We start from the raw sequence: 24,361 nt of genomic DNA, 5'->3' as shown, positions 1-24,361 counted from the left end.
GATGGTGTTTCCTTCTACCCTACAAACCTAGCTGAAAATAGAATCTTTCTTTAAAAAAAAAAGTTTAAAAAAAGAAAAAGAAAAACAACTATACATATTTTAGGAATTACAGCTCTTAGCATCTGGTAAGGATGGAGGTCTATGTTGTGGTAACACAACAGGTGCAAAGATTGGGCTGAGTAATCTCTCCCCTCCTGGCTGTTGGCCCCTGCCAAGCTAGAATTCCCTCCCAGGCCCCCAGCCCAGGCCTGAACCACCTCCCACCAGCTCCTCAGAACCCCAGCTTTTCTTCTTCAGCCCAGGTCGAGCCCCCTACACACAGTCTGAAAACTGTTTATAGAAACTATTAAGATTGTCCTCCCCCCCAAAAAAAGACTGTCCTCCCTAGGAGTGGCTAGGTAGCACAGTGAATAGAGCACTGGCCCTGGAATCAGGAGTACCTGAGTTCAAATCCGGCCTCAGACAGTTAATAAATTACCTAGCTGTGTGGCCTTGGGCAAGCCACTTAACCTACCATTTGCCTTGCAAAAAAAAAAAAAACTAAAAAAAGACTGTCCTCCCTAACCAGACCAAACAACAACCATATCACACAATGTCCCCAAATCTACTAGCCCAACAACTAATCAACCAGGTGATTTAGTGAAAAGGATACTAAAATGGAAATCAAGAGATTTAAGTTAAAACTTCTAGACCTGGGGCAGCTAGGTGGCACAGTGGACAGAGCACCGGCCCTGGAGTCAGGAGGTCCTGAGTTCAAATCTGACCTCAGACACTTAATAATCCTAGCTGTGTGACCTTGGGCAAGTCAATTAACCCCATTGCCTTAAATTAAAAAAAAACTCCTAGGCCTTCCACTAATTCTCTCTTCTGCCTGAGCAAGTTCCTGTACAACAATTTGTATTTTCTATTAAATGGGCAGCAGGGGGGTGAAGCATATATTCTCTAAGGATCCTTCCAGCACTAAGCATCTATGCACCATCTTCTTTTTTACTCATTATTTGTTTTTCATTAAGTTCATTTTTTTTAATTCCAAAGAAATTTTAAAAAAGAAAGAGTTTCTGTGAGCTACTGGATCCAATCAAGATGTTGCTGGGGAAGAAAGAATCTGGTGGTCTAGGTCTACTTTCAGAGATGATTAGGGAAAAAGGAAAAGAGCCTATATGTTCTAAAATGTATATGCAGCTCTCTTCGTGGTAGCAAAGATGTCTATAATTGGGGAATGGCTGAACAAATTGTGGCAAGTCATCATGATGGAATCATTGATCTTAGAAAAGCATGGAAAGGACTTGCATGAAACAATGAGGAGCAAAGGGAGCAGGAGCTTCCTAGCTGTGCAGACAAGACTCACACCCAGGAAACAATTAGAGAACTCAGAACAGGATGTAAGCAAGAGCTAAGTATGTGGCAAAGACGCTGAGTGGCTGAGTGCTATAGGATGCAGACCAATCGATACGGGCCGACTGCCAGCATCCCTGGGGATGGAAGATGGGCTGGGGCTGAATCCTGAAGGACAGCAGTACCAGACAGACAGAGAGAGGATAGGGAGGATAATGTGGGGTGGTGGAGTAAGCGGTGGAACAGTATAGTAAAAGGAAAAATCCTGATACACAAAACAGTGGCCAGGATGTGCAGGGAAACCCCAGATAACCAGGACAGAGAATGGAATTCTGCCAGAGTACAGAAAGCCTTGGGTAAATGTCCAAAAATCCCTTAGAGAGATTTAGGGACAACTTCCAGCATTTCGACAAGTGGGGCCTGAGGCCACTGAGAACATAGCTCTGTCCTGGATGCTGTGGGAAGAACTCAATGCTCAGGAGTCAATTCTTCCCAGAAAGCACCAATGCCCCACCACTGAAACCCAGAGGTTCCCTGGCCCCCCAACATTCCTCTTCATAGCCATCATCCAAAGCTCAGCCCCAGTACAGGAAATCCAAATCATACTACAAGGGAGGCCAGAGGCCTGCTGCCCGAATACATGCGTATTCTGCGTGTGTGCGCACATGCGCCACAACCATAACCTTTAAGTGGAGGTAGTGGGGAGGGAGACCTCCCTCCTCTGGGTTCCACTTTCCCAGGCTGTGGGCCAGGCTGAAGGGCAGGGCTCCTTCTGGCTATCCTGTGAAGCAAAGGGCCCCAAGAGGACAAGGAGCAATCGATGTAGGAAACAACCAGGGGAAGCAGCCGCCATCCGGCGATTCCCACATCCCCCCGCCCCCAGTCCCAAGTCACCAGGTTCCTGTGCAGCTGGAAGCTCTCACACACACACACACACACACAAACACACAAACACGCCTCTCATGTGTGGACCCAGGAACCGGTACAACTTACACACACACTCAAGCACAGTCCCTACAGCTCCTCTGGGTTAGAATCAGGTTTGTCGAAACTACCTTTCCCAAAAAGCCTCTAAGCACCATCCAGACCCAGCCAGGGTCACCAAAGTCCCAGACCTCCAGCTCCCTCAGCCTAGCTGTCCTGGGGAGGGTCAGGGACCACTCCCTGGATTGGCCAGGTCACTCTCCTCAAGACCCTTGCACACTGTGCTCATCCCACTTCTGGTCCTCTGCTCTTTCCCCCCTTCCTATGATGATCCCCCCCCAGTCTTCCCCTCCATTTCCATCCACAGGGCCTCAAGTCCCAGCTCCTCCATGAAGCCTTCCCTGCCACTCTCAGCTAGGAGGGGCCTCTCCTTGCTCTGGGAGCCCACTAGCACGTCATCATCTCTTGACTTCTCAGTTAACACATGGGCTTCTAGGTCAGTAGGGATGATACCCTGACCTGATCTCTGACAAACCCAAAACTAAAACCCTTAACAAGCACCAAGTCCTCTCTCAACCTTCTTGCACATCTACCGGATCATTTTCCCCTACTACCACTTTTTTGTCCTCCACTCAACCTTCACACTTCTCAGAGTCATCTTCCTTATACAAAAAAAAAATCACAGCAATGGCACAATAGTCCTGGAGCTGACAGGGACCTCAGAGACCATTTAATCCAATCCCATCATCTTAGAGATGAGGAAACTGAAGAAGGTTAACTCAGTCACCCAAGTGAGACACTATACATCTCACTAATTTTTGTTGCTTTATTTCAATATTTCTATTTCTCTATGTGGCCTGGTACATACTCTTTACTTTGTTAAAAATGGGCAATAAAGTTTTTTTGGTCTAAACTCTACATGGGAACACTACTTGTTGAATGAGGATCTGCCTTTAAAGATGAGTTATCCTCTCAATCATATGCTTCTGTGTAAGCAATGCTATCTTGACACATGCTGACTAAATGAACTATCTCCAGCTTTGCTGAAACTGTTTCCCTATGACTAGAATGCCCTCCCCACTCCATAAAAAATTCCTAACCTGTCTTTACAAATAGAATTCAAATGTCACTTCTTTAATGCAGATTTCCCTTATCTGTGCAGTTAGTAATTAATGACCTTTCTTTACCTGCTTTGCACCAATCTGATACATTTACCATCTCTGATTTTAGATTACATTGTTTGTATATTTATCAGGAGTACCATGATTACCTTTGCCTTTCTCCCTGTGCATAGCATGAGGCTTTGCATATAGAGTTGGTGATTAATAAATGCTAGGTTGGATAAAACTGAGTTGAGGTGGAAGTAATAAGATGATGAAATGATAAGAACAATGAGTGACAACAGCAAGAAGGGAGACAGTGATGGGGTGTGGCTAATGAAAGTTAGGGGGGCAACTCTAGGTCCAACTTCTCTGCTGCCTTTCCCGGACCCTCTACACAAGTACACATCCAGAGTCCCAAGGTTGTGGGGAGGAATATCTAAAAGGGCAAGGTAAGGCTAACAAGAGGAGAACCAAATTACAGGAAGGAAGCATTGCCCAACTCCCCATTCTGAACTATAGGAGACCAAAGTTAAGTTGAGCTCCCTAAGGGCCAAGATGAGAGAGGGCCAAGTACTAAGCTGCACACACAGCTGGTGCTTAATAATGGCTCCCCCCCTTTCCACTTCCCAGACCTGGCAGAGAGGAGCAGCCCCAGCTTGACTCACCATCCGGTCCCCTTTCCCTGACTAGGTAAACAGGAAAAGGCCATTTGGCCAGATGGCTCAATAGGGCCAGGGACCCCCGACAGCCTTCAATCCCAAAACATCACACACACACAAACACAGAGACACAGACACAGACAGACATCAAGAGACACACAACAGACACATACAGACACACACAGGCACAGAGACAAAGACATACACACAGACACTGACACAGACAGACACACACACACACACACACACTCCTGATGAAGACAAACAAACACCAGCCCCACATCAGCCACTGAGGATGGAGGCAGGGCAAGGTGAAAGGGAGGAAGAAGAAAAACAATTAGAAGAATCCACCAGCAATGAGCATAGTCAGGGCTTCCATTTCCAGATGGCTATGCCATTTACAAAGCCATTTCTCAGAATCATCCTAGGAACTATAGGTAGCATTAGTACTTCTATTCCCATTTTATAGATGAATAAACTGAAGTTCAAAAGATTGAGGTTCAAAAGATTAAGTGTACTGCTAGAGGTTATACAACTAATTGCTCAAGGTCACCAAGTTTTAAATATCTTTTCCTAATTTGAATCCAGGTACTACATCCATTATGGTGCAATGCCCTTTCATAGGTTCTAAGAATAGAGGGATATTTGGAAGGATCTTCATAATTGTGGACACACACACACACACACACACACACACACACACACACACACATTTACTTCAATCCTGGGCATAGGGCCTATTTCATGGATGGAAAAATATGGCTATGAGATCCCACAGGAAGGATAAGAGGCCAGGTCAACTACAGCACTACAGCACAGGTCACTCAGACACTATGAGAACCTAAATGGCCTTCAGGCAGAAAGATCCCTGTACAAGGTGAGAGGATGGACTGAAGCAGGGGATCTTGACCATTTTTGTGTGGTGAATTCCTCTGGTGGGCTGCCCAAGTCTATGGATCCCTCTCCTCAGGATCATGTTTAAAATAACTGAAAGAAATGTTCTCAGAGATCAGTGAAAATAAAGTGGTGATTTTTGTTCCCACAGAAGCTCAAATATCCCCTGAAATCTGTCCTTGGGCTCCTAGACTTGAAAATCTCTAAAGTCTCTCTTCTAGATAGATGATTTATCTAATAATTCCAGTAACAGGGAATTCACTACCTCCCTAGGTGATTAATTCCACATTTAAATAACTTCAGCTGTCACAAAGTTCTTTCTTTTATTAAGCTAAAAATCCTTCTGCTAGGAACTGCCACTCATCTCCCTATATTCTGACTTTGGAGTCACATACAAAATTAGTCCACTGCTTCTGCCCTATCAGTTCTTCTTTTATTTGGGACAGTGATCATCCCCATGACCACAGTTTTCTCTTCTTTTAAGACCCTATTCTTTTGTGGTACAGTAAAATGAATACTGGCTTTGGAATCACAGGTTGCTGTTTTTTTGGACTCTTCATGACCCCATTTGGGGTTTTCTTGGCAAAGACAATGGATTGTTTGTCATTTCCTTTTCTAGTTCATATTCCAGATGAGGAAACTGAGGCACACAGGACTAAGTGACTTGCCCAGGGTCATATAGTTAGCAAGTCTCAGAGGTAGAATTTGAACTCAGGTCTTCCTGATTCCAAGCTGGGCACTCTATCCACGGTGCCACCAAGTGACCCACTGGAATCATCTAAAGAGGTGGATTTAAATCCTGCCTCACTTTCTATTTCTGTGGTCTATGTCAAAGTCATTAAACTTCCATGTTGCCCAGTTTCCTCATCTGTAAAGTGAGAGGTTTGAACTACTCGCTGTGGAGATTTCTTTCAGCTCTAAGCATCTGGACAATAATGTGAACCTATTTTTATAGTTACTTTCCTTTTTCTTCCCTCTCCTCCAGGTTGCCCTCCTCTAGACTCCTCCAGCTTGTCACTATCTCTTCTAGAATGTGACCAGAACTGCAAACAATGCTGTCTTTGCTTTCTGGTCAGTGGGACTTTCTTCTTTCCTCCTCAGGACACTAGGTTTTGATTAGCATAAGCAAAGAAGGCCCTGTTGAATTTTGGTGGCGGCCACATCACAAGACTGGCTCATCACAAGCTCATGCTCAACTGAAACCACCAGGCCTTTTTCCAAAGAAAAACCACCAAGCTGTATCTGCCTCAAGACTCTGCTGGAGGACTTTAGCATGCTGGAACTTTAGGCCAGACTTTACATTTATCCTGTAAATGTTCACTTTGATGGTGTGGGTCCTGCATTCCAATCTGCTGAGATCATTTTGAAACCTGATTCTCAACCCCTTGCAATCTGGCTCCTGACCTCATCACTCCAATGAAACCACTCTCTGCAAAGCTGCTCTTTATGACTCCATCTCCAGCTCATTTTTCTGGACTTCTCTGGAGCATCTGATGACTGTCTACCACCCCTTCCTCCTCCAGACACTGTTCTCTAGCTGTTGTGATATTGCTCTCTTGGATCTCCGGCTCATGTGGCTGCTCCTTCTCAGTCTCCTTTGCTGGATCATTATCCCAAGGCTCTGCTTTGCACAAGCTCAGTCCTGAATACAATCTCTCTCTCCTTCCCACTCCTTCCCTCTCTGTCTTATCTCTCAGTCTCTTCCCTCCCTTTTATCTATTTCTCTCTCTCTCTCTCTCTCTCTCTCTCACACACACACACACACACACACACACACACAGAGGTTCAGTTTCCTCTCTCTGCAGATGACTTCCAGATTTAAGGCCATCTCCATCCTGACCTCCAGAGTCATATCAACTACCTAGAGAACATTTCCTGCAGAATTTCTTCAAACTCAACATGACCAAGACATCCTAAATTATCCAGTATTTACTTTGTAAATGTTTTGAATTTACTCCCATGGGCCTATGTTCCTTCCCCATACAAAATGCAAGCTCCTTACAGGGCAGGGATTGGTGTTATTTGTAGTCTGTCCACTCCCAGCACCTAGGACAGTACCTAGGAATGCTACTCATCCTCTTCACCTTTGCATTTTATGCTGATTAGACAAGAATATTTTTGAAGTGAAGATTAAACAGGGCAAAAATTTGAACATACCTATTCTATTCTATTTTCTGTTCTCCACTAGACACCTTGTTCCTGAACCATTCATCAACACTTACTAGTGGCAAGAATTCAAACAGTTTCAATGCCACCTACAGACTTGGGTTCAAATTCCATTCCAACAGTTACCATCTGAGTCCTTGGCCACATCACTCAATTTCTCTATAATTCTCTCAATGGAGATCAAGTGCTTTGTTGAATCAACATCAACTATAATGATAACCTTTCTGTCTGACAGTATAGCCCCAAGTTCATTCCCCACCTCTGACGGCCCCCTGTGACTTTGGCCAAGTTATTTCCCGAGCCTCAGTTTTCTCATCCATAAAATGAGGGGATTGGATTAGGTAACCTCTAAACTCCCTTCCTGCTCCAGATCTGATTCTGTGATCTAGCAACTCTAGTAAAAGGGAAATTCAATTTATTTAGCCAGTTCTATTCTTAATGGCCCATCTTAGGGCCTAGAGATTAAGAGATGTTCCCCAACCATCTATTTACTATGTGTTCTAGAATCTTCCCAGAGATGAACAGCAAGCCTATAGTTTTCAGAATCCGACCTTGTTTGTTTTTGAAACATCAGAACAGGCAGGCTCACAGTACTGGCATTTCCTCAAATCTCCAATTCTCCATAATCTTGTCAAGATGACAGTGGTTCTGGGAACACACAGCTGCACGTTCCATCCTCCACCCTAGAATATCTACATGTGGAGACCAGAACCCACTTATAAGGGAGAGAAGCTATGTCTCTATCTGGGCTCCATGCTAACAGGTCAAAATCTTGGTCAAAAGCCTTTTGTCAGGACTCTTGATGAATTCAACAATAAAGCCCACTAGAAATCGAGACCCCATGAGCAGTCTCAGGCCTTAACTGTGACCAAATTTCACACGCTATTAATACCTGGTGCCTGTCCAAGACCACACTTCAGACTATCATACGATGGATCCCAACTGATTCCCCAGTCACAAAGTTATCAGGCCTGCCACAGACCTTGCTCCATTTTGCGACACCTGCCACCTTAAGTCCTTTCTCTGACAGATCTCACCAACTGTGATCACCACTGGTTCCCATGGGGAAACATAATGGTCTCTTTACAAGTACTGTCCTTCACTTTGCAATTTGAAGACCAATCTCCATAAAATCCAATTCCACAAATATTTATTAAGTACTTACTAGCTGCAAAGCACTGAAGATGCAAGAACAGAAATAAAATTTAAGTTGCCTTCTGGGAGTTTAAATCATATAGACTGAGGAGATACAATATATATTCTGATAAACAAATTAATTTTCTAAGAGGGACTGTGGGCTGGGAGTGACTTGGAGGAGAAGGTGGTACCTGGGCTGTGCCCAAGAAGGTAAAGATTTCAAGAGCTAGAAGTGAGAAGGCTCTGTATCACAAACACCAGGACCACCTATTCAAAAGAACAACCAGGAAAAATATTATAGTCTGCACTGCTAGGTAAGACATTCTGACAGGAGAGTAACTGAAGGGAGTGGAGCGAAGGGTAAAGAGGAAAAAAGACCAAAGAGGTAGGTAGAGCTACCCTGCTGAGGACATTTATATTGGAGGTAATGTGCCCAGGGTAACACAGCTAGGCTGGATTTGAATTCAGGTCCTCCTGACTCCAGGGTCAGTTGCTCTCAACTAAGTCACCTTGTTGCCCCTATATATGATTTTAAAGACCACACTGAGGATTTTCTATTGCTATTCATTATTGCTAGTTTATCCCTCTGAAGATGAGCATAAGTCTAATCTTTTCTATATAACTTTTCAAATACTTGAATGTGCCTCCTAAGTCTCTTCTCCAGACCAAACATCCCCAGTTTCTTAAACTTTTTCAGTGTTCCCAGACCTCCTCACCATCTTAGTCACTCTCCTCTGTGTGCTGTCCTGCTTGATGATGTCCTTCCAGATAATATGGCATCCAGAACTGAACCTAACACACCAGATGTGATCTGACCAGGGTGGAGAACAACAGGACCATACCTTCCCCCATCCTAGCCACTAAATCTCTCTCAAAATAGCCTATTAGTTTTCTTAGAGGTCATATGGTTTGGATTCATTTGGGCTTGAGATTCATTATAATCCTCAGATCTTTTTCCTCACAAACTGATCTAGTCACACCTCCCTCATTTTTTACTGTACAGATGATTTTTTTGAACCCAACTGGACTTTGTTTATCCCTATTTCATTTCTTCTTAGATTCTGCTCATTGTTCTAGTTTGTCAAGATCTTTTAGATCTCAATACTGATTCCATCAGTCAGTCAGTTAAAAAGCATTATTAAGTGCCTCTTCCCAGGTTGGTATCCTCTGAAAACTAATAGGTCCTAGATGTCTTCATTCAAACCAATGATAAAAAAAAAATATTCATTCTTATCAGGTTCCCCTCAGTCTGGTATCATCTCCCCCCACATACCAACATTTTCTCCTAGTCAGTCAAACCCATTCCTCCCACACCTCTTCTCTCTGCCTAGAATCCAAGAATTTGTCACCCATAGCACCTTATATCCCCTAGAGCCAACTCCTTTGCCCATTCTGTTCTCTAGTCCATACATACTTCCTACCTCATCTAATTCCCAGTCATCCTTGGGGATGCACTTGGCTCTCCTTCTATCAGAATGCCCATCACCCATTCTAGCACAGCCCATCCCTGTCTCTGTCTTCCTCTCCCTTACAGTTTTGACAATCTCTGAGACTACTCAAACTTCCCACCAAAATGAACTCAATTTAACTCAGACTTACCGATTTCAGAATTTTCAGAGCAAGACTTGGAAGGGTACCAGTGAAGATAAAGATTTTAGCTAAAATGCTGCCCCTTACCCTTTTGAAGCTCAGTGTCATAGGAGAATAAGGCACAAAGTCTTATAAGTCTCTTGATTGTCCCAATCAATACTTTATCACCACCAAGCCTTCCCTTCCCCCCCCACTAACATTCTTTGTCTTTGACTTATCTGCCCTGGGGGGCAGGGACCTGGTACATTTAGTAGATGGGGGGGCTTCTCATTAGACTTTCAACTCTGGAAGCATATAATCCTCATTTTAGAGTTGAGGAAACTGAAGCAGACAGAGGATGGGACTTCTCTAGAGTCACACATTTTCTAAGCGTCTGAGGCTGGATTTGAACTCTAGTCTTCCTGGCTCCAGACCCAACACACTATCCACCGTTATCTTCTAGGAGCGCAATGCTTCTTGAACTGAATTAGGCAGACCCTTCCCGGAATGCTCTAGGAGTGCTCCCTTCAACAGCACATATACTAAAATTGGAACAATACAGAGAAAATTAGCATGGCATGCAAATTTGTGAAGCAGAATGCTCCAGGAGTGAGAGTATTGTCCACATCCCTCCAGGTTCTTAACTTAGGGCACTGTCCCAAAGACGCTCAGCCAGTATGGCCATTTCAACTTGGGCTCTTATGATTCTGCACAAACATACCATTCTCTTCTGCTGTATTTGCTGTCTCCCATTCTCATCTTGTCCTCTCCTGTTTCTGTACTGACCTTCATGGACTCTTCTCCCCTTCATCTGTCCCCCCCTTCAAGGTCCAATTCTGGTACTACCTTCTTCCTTCAGTGTTTCCTGAACCCTCCCCCTCTCCCCAGCAACATCTCTGTCCTGTGATTTTTCCTAGGACCTCTCCTGTGTGAATGAATCATCTTCCTTCATGTCACAATTGTCAATTGAATAAGTGACTTCCCATTATTAGAATATGAGCTTCTAGAGAGCAAAGATTCTTTTACCTCTTTATCTCCTCATGCCAAACAAAAATAGTAATTTCCACAGAGCAAACAGATTGCATGTTGAATTGAGATCTCTGGGTGAAAATCCCATCTCTGTAAATCAAACCTTGGCAGAGGAAACATCTCCTAGGTGTCTGAAGAGAAGTTCCTTGCCTGCCTATTCTGATCATCTAGGGTCTGTGTGTGTGTGTGTGTGTGTGTGTGTGTGTGTGTGTGTATCCCTCTTTCGATAGAAGCTTGGTTGAAAGCCACTTCCCCTTTGCAGGCCTCAGCTTCCTCAAGCATAAAAAAAGTTGGACTAAAAGATGTCTGAGATTACAGATTCAGATAGAGCTCTAGAAATAGAAGGTATCTCAGCAAACAGCCCTTCCAGCTCTGATAATCTATGATCTAAAGATCCTTCTGCTCTAATGTTCAGTATTCTAAAGTCACATCTAGTTCTGACATTCCATGTCAAATGTCATTAACTTTTTGTTTGCAAGGCAATGAAGTTAAGTGACTTGCCCAAGGTCACACAGCTAGGTAAATATTAAGAATCTGAGACTGGATTTGAACTCAAGTACTCCTGACTCCAGGGTCAGTGCTCTATCCACTGCGCCACCTAGCTTCCCCAAGTCAATAACTTCTAAGTCTATGCATCCTCCTTATCCTACTGCCTTTCTCATAATGGGGAATCTTTTAGTCTGACACTTGGCATCTTCCTGTGGCTCTTCTGAAACAAGAGAGACTTTTCCAGTGCTCAAGTCCCTGTCTACATTTTACCTGCCCTAATTCAGGGATGGAGAACAATCCTGATATTCTATTTTAGCTAAAGTATAATCAGACAAGTCAGGAAGGTAGTTTCTAGAAACATAACATGTAACTACAATCTCTAAATTATCAAATAGTCTTCTGGGACATTTTATTAAAAAGATTTTATAATCACACCCAGACACATGCTAGGGGGTACGCAGGGGGGAGAGAGGGCTGGGGGAAGAGTTCAGTCTTTCATGAGCTCAAATCTATAATGACACTTGGTCTTCAATGGAATGATTTATTTAACTCATGGCCTCATTTGGGCTGTTAATGTTAGCTCACCTCCATTTTATATTTGGGAAAATAATAAATTCCATTCTCCTTACCCACTCCCAAAAGATTAATCTTAGAAGGTTTTAAAAAGCCTAAGAGCTTTCAGTGACTGACCAGGAGCCATCAATTAAATAAACAAATAAATAGGTTGTCTTATGCTAAACAGTCAATCACTCCCAGACCTGAGAAAGTGGAGGACCTGGAGAAAAAGAATATGGGAGAAAACCGACTGCTTTCAATCATCTCAAAACCTGTCAAGGAGAAAGAAGAGCAGATTTCTTTTGTATGGCCCCAGGGGCAGAATTTGCCTTTTCATTCTGGCCCCTAGGGCACCTTTCCTGAGAAGCAACTGCAGTGGCCTTCAGGTCACAGTTGCCCCTTAAAAGACTGACTAGCAGAGGAGGAAGCAAAGAGAACAGGGGAAAGGGGGCAAAGAATCAAGATTTCTCTCTCCTTTACCAGACCTAAGATAATAACTTGGAGGTTTCTGACCAAAATGTCCATACCTCTCCCCACTGGCCTCAGGCAAATTTCAGAAACCACATCCCCCCACCTCCCTGAGGGACTGTAGTCTTCTGGGTCACCTGGGGTTAGTCCCCAAACCAAACCACATACACTAAGAAGGAAGTTATACTTCTAAACTTATAGGAAGGAGACCAAGCATGATCTGAACAGTCCACCTGCTCCCTCCAAAATAGTCAATATCCTTGGAGAACCGAGGTCATCCACTTGAGGAAACCAACTCTTAATCCAAATACTATCCTACCAGACTAAGTAACCGAGACCCAAAAAAGAGGAGGGGGAAAATGGGGCAAAGAAAGAAGTGGAGGGGGGCAGCTAGGTGGCGTAGTAGATAAAGCACCAGCCCTGGAGTCAGGAGTACCTGGGTTCAAATTTGGTCTCAGACACTTAATAATTACCTAGCTGTGTGGCCCTGGGCAAGCCACTTGACCCCATTTGCCTTGCAAAAAAAAACTTTAAAAAAAAAAAAAAGAAAGAAGTGGAGGAGAAAAGTGGTAGAGATAGAACAATGTGTAATAAAAGAGCATGAATTTGAAACCAAAAGATCTGGGTTTTATTCAGATCCTATCATTTATTAACCTTGTGACCATGAGTAAGTTGCTTCTCCTCTTTGGGTCTCAGCTGCCTCCAAGAGAGCTGCAGTGGGGTGTGGGGAAGAAAAGGATCCTAACCTTTTTTGTATTGTGGACCTCTCTAAAAATCTCCTGTAGTCTACACTCCCCTTCTCAGACTAATGTTTTGGGGCATTTTTAGGGGTTTTTTGCAAGGCAATGGGGTTAAGTGGCTTGCCCAGGGCCACACAGCTAAGTAAATTATTAAGTCTCTGAGGCAGGATTTGAACTCAGGTACTTCTGACTCCAGGGCCAGTGTTCTATCCACTGTGCCACCTAGCCACCCCCTCAGACTAATGTTTTAAAGACTTAAAATAAACTATAAAGATTTGCAAAGGAAACCAATCATATAAAAATACTTATAATTTTTTTTTAATTTCATGGATTCCAAGTTAAGAACTCCTGGGTTAGATGATCAATAACTGTCCCTTCCAGCTCAACATTCTTATGAGACAGGATGGCTAGATGGTGCTCAAGCCCTGAATTCAGGAAGATCTGAGTTCAAATCTGATCTCGGTCACTTAATAATTACTAGCCATGTGACCTTGGGTAAGTCATTTAGCCTTGCAAAAAAAACAAATAAAAAAATTCTTATGAGTCTAACTACAGTAAACAAATAGTCAAATACCTGAATCTTATATTTGAGGCCTGTACCATCTGGTCCCCAAAGCTCTACTCACAGTCTGAATAGCATAGTTTAGTATTGGATAATGTCATCTTGAAAAGAGATGATAATATATTGCTTCTGTTGTATGCTACTCATGGTTCCAACTAGAAGCATTCCTCGAGGGCATATTATCCAGATACCTCCTCCATCCCTTTCCCAGTACCCAGACAAGCACAGGCCTCAAGAAAGCCTTGCAGACCAGATGAAGAGAGTTTCCCTAAAATGATGTCTTAAACTCCAAGATCAGTTCTCAAATATAATCTGGTACCACCCTTGCCCCAGTCACATTAGGACAGATGAGGAAGCCAAGAGACTGCCAGTCTCCCAGGTATTCCAAAGTTCCTAGGTGTGAAGCCTCAGCTAACTGTAAGCATGTACCCTTTAGAAATCAGCAATATATATATGTATATATGTATATATAGAGATATTAGGATTTTATATATTGTTATAATGATAGTCTAGATTTTAAAAAGCGATTGAGAAAATAAAATGTTATAATTCACATTAGTTGTGGTAAAATATTTATAGTACATGCATGGGTATACTCCTCCCACAACCCAACTCAGCTGACCCTCCTAGCTCTCCCCACTTGAATTCTCTTCTCCCTCCTTCTCAACCTTCTTCCAAACAAAGAGCATCTTTCTAAATTAGCAGTCTCCTGATCCTTTACCCAAAGCTACATTCAACTGGTCCAGAGCCCCATCCCCTCAGCAGGCTGTACCCACCTCCACCCCCTCTTAATCTGAGCTCCCTAGGGCCCCACCCAAGACTCCAAAAGGGTCCCAGGGGGGTTATTTACAGAGCATTGTTGTTTCTGAGACCAGGAAGGAAGCGGCACCTCCTGTTGCCCTAGGTCTTGGAGTCCAAATGTGTTACAAAGTGGTCTCCTCCCCTGTCCAAGAGAGGTTCCCAGAGAGCAAGAGCTGGCCAAGGGGAACAAAGTCGATGTTTTCTGGATGGCAAGATGCTCCAGACTAAAGCACCTTTCAGAGGATACTCAAACACCTCCATTCAAAGAAAGAGCTGTTTCATTATTTGTATTTGTGTATTTGTATCCCTACCACCTCCCACAAGCACAAATGCTTGTTTGGCCAACTGATCAATTGATAGTATTTCAAGAAAGAGGCTTCCTAATAGCATAGTGGGGAAGTTGGAGATGACTCCATGGTACAGAGGAAAGAATGTTGCATTTGGAATCAAAGGACCCAAGTTTAAATCTCATCTTACTACCTATATCAGAGGCTGGACAAGACTATCCTAAGATCTATTCCAGTAACAAATCAAAGAACTGTGCAAAAACATGGGCAGTTAGGTGAAAGAGTGGATAAAAGCACCAGCCTCAGATTCAGAAGGCTCTGAGCTTACTAACTAGGACCCTCTCAGCAAATCACTTGACCCTAATTACCTACAAAAAAAAGAAAATAGGGCAGGCTAGGTGTCGAAGTGGATAGAGCACTGGCCCTGGAATCAGGAATACCTAAGTTCAAATCTGGCCTTGGACACTTAAGAATTACCTAGCTGTGTGGACTTGGACAAGCCACTTAACCCCATCTCCTTGTAAAAACCTAAGAAAAAAAAAGAAAGAAAATAAATAGGCCCCCTCAGTTTTGCCTTCCATCTCCTGAGAAATAACAAATCTTGGGGCAGAAGCTCCCCAGACCTGAAGCTTCCACCAGTCAGAACCAGGTCTACCAGTCCCACAGTTCTGTTTCATGGCCAGTTCATCTCAGCTCCTGTCCCCACTGCTTCACTTAAGACCTTCTGAAGTGTCACCTAATCAAAACAGGACTTTAGAGGCCATCTAGTCAGACCTTCTCAATTTACAATTTAGGAAACTGAAACCCAGAAAAGAAAAGGGACTTGTTCAAGGTTATACAGTGAGGATGTGGCAAAGTAGGGGACCAAGAGAAGGGCTCCTAACTTCACAGTTCCCTTGGACAGTATCAGCAGAAGGCAGGAAAGACCCTGGGTGGCCACTGGGCACATAACTTAACACCCAAGGTTGACCAGCTAAACCAGTCACTGTTAGAACAAGGACTTAAGCCCAGACTTAAATTAGATCCCAGTATCTAAAGAATGGACTACCCCTCAGGAAGCTTCCTCTCCCCAGAAGCACCAGGAGATGGGAACATCTGTCTAAGATAATGCAGAGCCCTGAGAAGTTTACTCTTTTATAAATAGAGAAGAGTTGGACAAGATGAGCTCCAGGTCTTTCTTCTAGTTCTAAATCTGTTTCAGATATATTTGTTTATTGGGCATGGCCAATGTGGGAATTTGTTTTGCTTGATCACACACGTTTGAAACAGGGGCTTTTGGTTTTGCTTTCTGGAAAAGGAGAGACTATAGCTCTGAAAATAAAATTGAATTTAAAAATCAACAAATCTATGCTGTGAATCCATGCACAGAGTAGTGGACTTAAAGTGAAGAAGATCTGGGTTCAAATTCAGTCTCAAGTATGAATTAGCTCTGTGAGGATATAAAACAAGGTAGTACTACCTACCTCACACAGGGTTATAAGGAAAATGCTTTAAAGTATCATAGTTTGGGGCGGCTAGGTGGGGCAGTGGACAAAGCACCAGCCCTAGAGTCAGGAGTACCTGGGTTCAAATCTGGTCTCAAACACTTAATAATTACCTAGCTGTGTAGCCTTGGGCAAGCCACTTAAGCCCGTTTGCCTAGCAAAAACCTTGGCCTTGGCAAGCCACTTAACCCCGTTTGCCTAGCAAAAAACCTAATAAATAAATAAATAAATAAGTGGATGAATGAATGAATGAATGAAGTAGCATAGTTACACAAACTATTATTATTACACTTCTTATCCCTGCCTATGGAGCCTGGCCCATAGCAAGAATATAATAAATATTTCTAGAATTTAACTAGACACAGCTATTTCCAATCCCTGCCTGTACCCTCCTCCATCCAGGCAACTTTCTCTTTCCATGCTTGACCTTGAGGGGTCTCCAACCATCAAAACCAGACAGGAAGGAGTTATTAGGCTCCGGACCAGATAGATTCCCTAATAAAACTCATGTCCTGCCAGGCCAACTTTCCTCCCTCCCATTCTTCCGGGTTGAGGTCTTTAAAGTTACTTCTTACAGGTTAAATGGAGAAGGGGAAAAGAGCATATGATTAATCCCTTAGGACAGAGGCAGTGGCCATGAGGAGTGAGGCCGGAGTTCCCACACCAGCACAGACCATAGAGACTTCTCTTATTTTCTATAAAGCAACAGTCTGAGTCAATGTGTTCAAACAGTATTTCTCAGCAGGCAGGGCAGTTAGTAACCACCCTCCGAAGGAGTTAACATTTAAAACAGATGAAGACAGCCTTTGGTCCAGAAGAGATAGGCCTGGAAAGGTACCTTCTTCCAGGACTCAGAATCACAAAGGCCTAGAACAACAAAGCTTGGGGGGGGGGGGGGGTGAAAGACTTAGAGGTCAGATAGTCCAACTCTCTAATTCTACAGAGGAAGGGAAATGATTTCCAAGGTCACTCAGCAAGGAAGTAGAAAAGGGACCTGAACCCAGATCTTTTATCTGCACATGCAGAACTCTTTCAATTATAGCACTGATATAATGAGATCTACTTACTCTGGTGCCAGAGTCCTTTGTGAAACTTTTATCAATCAACCAATGTTTTAAACACTCTTATACAGAAAGGTAGTGGAAAGAGAGAGTTGATGACAGAGTCAGGAAATTTGGGTTGAAGTTCCAGCTATGAGACATACCAACTGGAGAACACCAGGCAAGTCATTGATCTCTTGGTGTCCTAGACAACTCTATAAATTATAGAGAAATGCCCACATATCTGTATTAACAGAGAAGGCTCCTCACCTTTCTATAATGAGGAAATCCTAGGTTTTGTGAGAGAGGAAGAGGGGGAAGAAGGAAGGAAAAAAAACTAAGACACAAACAGGTGTGAAACAGCTCTTGCCTTCAGAGAGCTTAGTCTACAAGGAGGGAACACATTCATGTAGAGATATCTGCAGAATAAATCAACACAAAATAATTGGAAAAACACAAGGGAAGGGGGGGAAGGGAGAGCAGGGAAAGATTCCATGTAGGAGGCAGCACCTGGGCTGTTTTGAAGGACATAAGGGACTCTTAAGAGGTCAAGCTGTGACTTAGCTTGTCAAGATAACTCTAGACTATAGCACTTCATTATATACCCTCATTCATTATACAAACCCTAACCTGAATAAATTCTGGGGAGATCAAAGGTCAGGGGTGACAGAGGGACACCCAAGTGGCAGAGCATTCCCACAGAAGTCAAGGTCTTTTTAGGATTATAATTCTTTTGTCTTAGCCCCAACTACTTAAGACCAAGATCCTGATCTTATCACTTATAACCTTGAGGACAAGAGTTTCTAACCATTTGTGTCATGGAACAGTCCCCATTCCACTTCCATACCCTTTGGCTGAAATCTCAGCATTACATTTTTAAATGAATAAAATTTAAAAATCCACAGAATTATGAAAGAAACCTATTAAGCTGAAATATCATTACCAAGCTATTTCTTAATAAAACAAATTCCTTCACCCCAGATTAAGAACCCTCCTGGTGCTACCAATGAGAGTAAGATAGACTGAAGATCCTCCAAATCCCCAAGGTGAATACCTCCTCAAGGAGGGTTTAAGATTCAAGTCTGGAACATGAGTGATGGGGTTCCACACAGAAACTGAAGAGGCTTTCAAACACCACCCAGCACTGTTTCTGTTCACAAATGCTCTCACACATACACAGATAATACCTTACACTGAAAGATTCTCACATTCATCACCTCACTGGAACTTCACAATAATCCTAAAAGAAATTATCCTTCTGATTTTACAGAAGAGGAAATGAAGGCTCAGAGATAGGAGGAGATGATGTCACCCCATGAGCAAATGAAAGAGAGAGACAAAACTGAAGTCTTAAGAACCCAAGTTTAGGGGTTAATTTATACCACACTGTCTTGTGGCAGAGCAGAGAGTTCTGGCCTTGGAGTTGAAGCAACTGAATGCTCGGCTGATTTTACTGTTGACAAGGTCTGGAGGTCACAGACTTCCAGAGTCACTTCCTTTCTTGGACCTTTAAAATGAAGGAGGTGAACTAAGAAGATTTTTAAGGTCCCTTCTGACTGTCACAGTCAGTGAAGCTTTTCCTTCTCTCACACAATCATACTCCAGCTCTTATAATTGCTCACAGGAACAATCAATCAATCTCTCTCTCTCTCTCTCTCTCTCTCTCTGACACACACACACACACACACACACACACACACAGAAAATACTCACTACCACATCACACACATATGCTCAGAGAGGAAGGCCTGTATACCAGCTCATCACGCACATACTCATACTCACTCTCTCTCCACACACACACACACACACACACACACAAGGAGGCAGACACACCTAATATAAATACCAATTTCCCTTGCAGACCCACAATCTGTGTTAGTAGCTAGATCCAAAAAAGACCCTGACAAGAAGCTGCAAGCAGCACAAGCCCCTCTTCAAGTGGGGGTTAGGGTGTGAGGGAAGAATAGAGAAATGGAACCCCATAAGACCCCAAACACAGTTCCTAAGAAAGAGAGTAAAGCGGAAAATATGGAGGTCTACATAATCCAACAGGGCCAGGCTGGCTCCAAGAAGATCCCTTAATTCTGGTCCTAACTGCCAGATTGGAAGAGTCCCTAAGAAGTCTAAATTTCAGTTTTCTGGACTAGTTTTATGCGACCTTTACTGCAAGCAAATTAGACAACCCTCCATCCCTAGAGAGGTTAAGAGCGTGCACAGGCGTGCACAAACACACACACACACACCCTTTCAATACCATTACACCTTTGCTTAGAATGCCATCCTTCCAACTCTTTTCTTGCTGAATTCCTATCCTTTTAAAGTCCAACTCAAATGCCACTCCTCTTCGATGCATTTAATGATTCCATACTATTGGTAACTACTTTCTCTCAAGATCTCACAAAATATTTATTTCAGGCCTCTTCCAAAGATCCTCATTTCTGTTAAAAGTCTTCCAGGAGGGGCGGCTAGGTGGCGCAGTGGATAAAGCACTGGCCCTGGAGTCAGGAGTACCTGAGTTCAAATCCAGTCTCAGATACTTAATAATTACCTAGCTGTGTGGGTCTTGAACAAGCCACTTAGCCCCATTTGCCTTGCAAAAAAATAAAACCTAAAAAAAAAAAAAAAAAGTCTTCCAGGTTAATATTAACATATTAACATATTAACATCCAGGATGTTACCCTCTACTCCTCAATCTTTCTCACTCCCACCCGCCTCCTTATTCCATTGATGGCTAAATCCTGTCCTTTCTACCAATCTACATCCCTCTAATCAGACCTCCTCTCTATTCACAAAGCCATCTAAACTGTAATTCAGACCCTTGACATCTCTCACCTTATCTCCTGAGGGGCTTACCCTGCCTCAAGTCTCTCTCCACACTACTGCCAAATATTTTCCTTAAATTCAAATGTATCCAGGTCACTCCACCACTCAATAAGCTTCAGTGGCTCCCTACTTCCTCTGGATTAAAATATAAAATCCTGTTTGCCTTTAAAACCCTTCACAACCTGGTCCCAACCCTTCATTAGTGCTTCATTACACACCACTCCCCTTCTTGCAGTCCTGCCAAGCTGCTTTCTTCCAGATCCTTAAAGATGATAATCTCTCATTCCCAAGTCTTTACACTAACCATTCCCCATCCCTGTAATGCACTCCCCTCCTGCCTTTCTTAGCATCCTTTTCTTCATTCAAGAAAGTGTTCAAACATCTACAGGAAGTTTTCCTAATCCTCTGTATTTTCATTCTAAATAGTTTTAAGGAGGCACATGTTTTCTCCATTATTAAAATAAAGCCCTTTGAGAGCAAGAATCATTTTCATTCTTTGCTTGGTCTAGAGCCTAGCGGAAGGTCTACACTAGGTACTTATAATGCTTATTGGATCACAGGGTATCATATTGTTATTGTGTGTGTTAATGTCTTATCTTACTAGATTGTAAACTCCCTGAGAGCAAGGATCATCCAGAAGCACATCACAAGGTAGAATGGAAAGAGCTCTGTATGTGGAGGCAGAAAACGCAGGACTGACTCCTGATTCTGAGACTTAACTAACCCATATGACCTCAGTCAAATCATATGACTGAAGCATCACAGGATTGCAAGCTAGAAAGTTCTTAGATATCATCTCATCAAAAACACTTGAAGTTTCAAATAAGGAATCCAAAGATCAGGATGAAAATTCTGTAATGGCAAAGCTAGAACTCAAATCCAAGTGCCCTGATTTCAGATTCAGCATTCTTTGCATAACACCATGTTTGGCCTCACCTGTACCATGCCGGAGAGAAGGGAGCAAAGATTTATTATGAAGCATATACTATGGCCAGGCCCTACACTAAATGCTTTAAAAAAATTATCTCATTTAATCCTCAGAACAATCTTACCTGTCAGGTAAATTATATTATTATTCCCGTTTTACAGGTTTGGAAACAGAGACTAAGTGACTTACCAGGGGCATACAGTTAATAAGTGTATGAACTCAAATTTGAACTCAGGTCTTCCTGACTGTAGGTCCAGTATTCTGTGCATTGTACAGTCTAGCTGCCTTAAACTAAACCATTAAAAGTCCTTCCAAGTGGATAGAGCACTGGCCCTGGAGTCAGGAGGACCTGAGTCCAAATCTGGCCTCAGATACTTAATAATACCTAATACCTAATAATATCTAGCTGTGTGATCTTGGGCAAGTCACTTAACCTCACTGCCTTGCAAAAAACAAAAAACAAACAACCAAAAAACCCCAAAACTCCTTCCAGTTATAAATCCTATAATTCAATTTTGTATCTTCCTCAGGGCTTGGGAGGGTACTCTTTATCACACTGTGGTCATTTAATGTCTCCAGAATTAGCCTGGCCTCCAGTGGACCCTTAAGAAGTTGTTAGTAGCCCAAAGGTTCATAAACTCATAGATTTTAAGGCAGAAGGACTTTGGAAATAACTTTAACACATTAAGAAATCGAGGTTAAGTGACTTGCCCAAAATCTCACATGTAGTCAAAGAGATAGGATTCAAATTCAGTCCTTCTAAATCTATCTTCACCGTGCTGTTTGGACATGTGAATTATAGGCTTTGAAAAATGCTTGCTGACTTGACCTAGTGAGACAACATACCTAGGAACTGTGGCCCTGACTGGGAACAGACCATCCACCTTATAAGGACAGAGATTCCAGAAACCCAGATCCAAGGGTTCCATCTCTAGTCCTAACCTCCCTCTATCTAGGTCACTCTACTCTCATCACTGAAAAATCTCAACAAAACTTTGCCTGACTTCCCTATCAAACTCTCCACCTCCTCAATATGGCCCCTTACCATCCTCAGATTCTGAGCAGCCTCACCCAACATCCTTCAACTACTTGCTGTCTGTCTCTCCCTTCTTCAACATCCTCACCGCCATCTCAAACTTGGAGCAACTGACTCCACCTCTACTCTCCCCAAGTCTGGTACCTCTCTCTCCCCCCCAAATATCAGTCACTCCAGGGCCAGTTAGAACCTAGAACTCAAACATATCAGTCTAGTGCTGATATAGAACAGTAGAAATAAGGACAGAGGCCTTGATTAAGGATCTGTGTACCCCTTGGTCTATGGGACCTGACTGACCATCCAATGTGCCTGAGAAGCAGGACCACAACTGCTTCAAGTGTCTAACTCCCTTAAGAGAGATTGCTTCTAAGATTTCTGTTTGGATCTAAACAGTCACACAGCTCCATCTTGCCTGAGGATATTTTCTGGCTCTAGCTGAAGAGAAAAAGAAATCTCAGATCTCCTTGAGCCTGCCACTATCAGAGTTGCTCCTTTTCAGGCCCAGAATGCCAAACTACTTCAGACTTTCCTTACTAATTAACTGCCCATTCTGAGACTCTTCCCCCTTACCAGGCACTACTACTGCCTACTGGGAAACTCTATGGGGTATCACTTCCAGGCTACAATCCTAGGAAAAGTTCCAGATGTCATTCCTACTACCATCCTCCACTGAAGCCAGATTATTCCTCAAGGAGTCAATCTACATGTGTCTTAGACCTAGCCAAGCCTCTTGGACTGAGAAGGGGCTTCTTCCTTAGGACCAGAAGGGTCGGACTGATCAGAAGGCACCCTGACTCCAGGAGGTACCCCTTTCCCCTAGCCAAGGAGTCTGCCTTATGGAGCGGGCTGAATTCCCAGAAAACCCCCCGTGAGTCTGTCCCGGACTAAACTGACATTCAGTGTTAGGACAAAAGGCCCGGCAGGAAGGAGGGAGCTAGGGGAGGCCTTCTCTTCCCTCCCTTCCAGGCCTTCCCAAACACCGCTTCCTTCCCTTTGGGATCGGGAAGAGGAGGGAAGTGGGGGAGGCAGGCGCCGGCAGGCTGGCCTGTGGGCCTCCCTCCCCACCCCCCAGCGAACTGCAACAATGTAACAACCTAAACGATACAATGTGGCTGTTTCTTTCCTCTTCAGGCCCAGAGCAGGGAGAAACCCGGGAAAACAAAGCTACCCCTCCTGGGGAGGTAGGGGAGAAGAGGGGCGCGCCGTAACCCCGATCCCCCCGATCCCCCCGACCCCGGGCTTCACCCCCCCCACACACACACACAACCCAGCATCAGTGATTTCGGTGTCCTGAAGGGCAGGGGCACACACACACACACACACACACACACACACATCTAAGCCCTGGGCCTGCAGTCAAGGGGGTGGGAAGGTGTCTTTCAGGGCACCTGGGCCCAATTTTCCTCGGATGAATCGTCATGGCAGCCAGTACCTGGTCCGTGGCCTGCAAGACCATTAAGGCTGCCCTGGCTATTGGCAAGGAGGGGACCCTAAGGCCCTCGAGCCCCCTCCCCATTCCCAAAGCGGCCAAATTCTGAGAAGCTTGCAGATGAAGGCGGGAGAGAGCCGGAAAGGAATAAAGTTTGCAAAAAATCTCTCCGCCCCCAGCCCAGGACAAACAGCTGGCCGGCCGATGCGAGCGGGGAGTGGGGCCGGGGCGGCGGGCACCTACCCGCTCCCTCGATCTTATCTGCCCCGCGGCTCCACGTGATCTGCCGGGTCTCCAACTTGACCTGGAAGGTCTTCCTCTCCGGTCGCTGGGATTTCTTGGAGTAGAACAAGGTCATGACCGTGCCCACTTCCAAACTCCGGCAGAGGTGCAGAGCCTCGGTCTCGGACGGGGCGCAGGACCCGCAGCCATTGGCGAAGGGGGCCCCCGCCCCGGCCATGGTGCCGGGGGTCTCCCGCTCCCCTCCGCACCCGAGCGCGCCCCGAGCTGCGGGCCGGAGAGCCCCGGAGGGCGCTCGGGAGGCGGCGTCCGGGCGAGCGCGGCGTCTGCCACCGTCCGGCTCCGCGGCGCGGCGGCGGCTCCTGCGGGGGCGGGGGGAGGAGGAGGAGGAGGAGGAGGAGGAAGGGGCCGAGTCAGCCCCTCCCCCGGCGCCCCGCCCGCGCAGGCCCCGCCTCCCCGGCCCGAACAAAGACACCCCAGCAGGCCCCCGGCCCAGTCAGCCTGCCCGCCCCAGCCTGGGCTCCGGGCCCCCGAGGGCTCCCCCGGACTCAGGAAATGATGGCTGAAAGGCGCGCGCCGGCGGCCACACGCAGCCACTCGCGATCGCGGGGCCGCGCAGCGGGAGGGTCGGGGCGGCGGCCCCCGGCAGCGCGGCCGGGC

General features: G+C 44.6%; 1 protein-coding gene and 1 non-coding gene across 3 annotated transcripts in view; one reads left to right on the top strand and one right to left on the bottom strand.

The window, feature by feature from the left end:
- Positions 1-24,063, bottom strand: part of PLCG1 (phospholipase C gamma 1) — a 63,201-nt gene extending 39,138 nt beyond the window's left edge. Inside the window, exon 1 of one of the 2 annotated variants that reach the window (XM_074211976.1) lies at positions 23,705-24,063. In XM_074211976.1, the coding sequence (XP_074068077.1) occupies positions 23,705-23,921 (217 nt within the window). In that variant the 5' untranslated portion in view covers positions 23,922-24,063. The remainder of the gene's footprint in view (positions 1-23,704) is intronic. The other variant, XM_074211975.1, reaches the window with a different exon arrangement.
- LOC141510645 (U6 spliceosomal RNA) lies at positions 10,306-10,409 on the top strand. The gene has a single exon (XR_012475077.1). It is a non-coding gene; the product is annotated as a U6 spliceosomal RNA (small nuclear RNA).
- Positions 24,064-24,361: the final 298 nt, after the last annotated feature.

Source organism: Macrotis lagotis, chromosome 1, assembly GCF_037893015.1.
Source record: "Macrotis lagotis isolate mMagLag1 chromosome 1, bilby.v1.9.chrom.fasta, whole genome shotgun sequence".
In the NCBI taxonomy this organism is placed as follows: Eukaryota; Metazoa; Chordata; class Mammalia; order Peramelemorphia; family Peramelidae; genus Macrotis; species Macrotis lagotis.
Note: the sequence above shows the minus strand (reverse complement) of the source record. Positions and strands in the feature narration are given on the sequence as shown.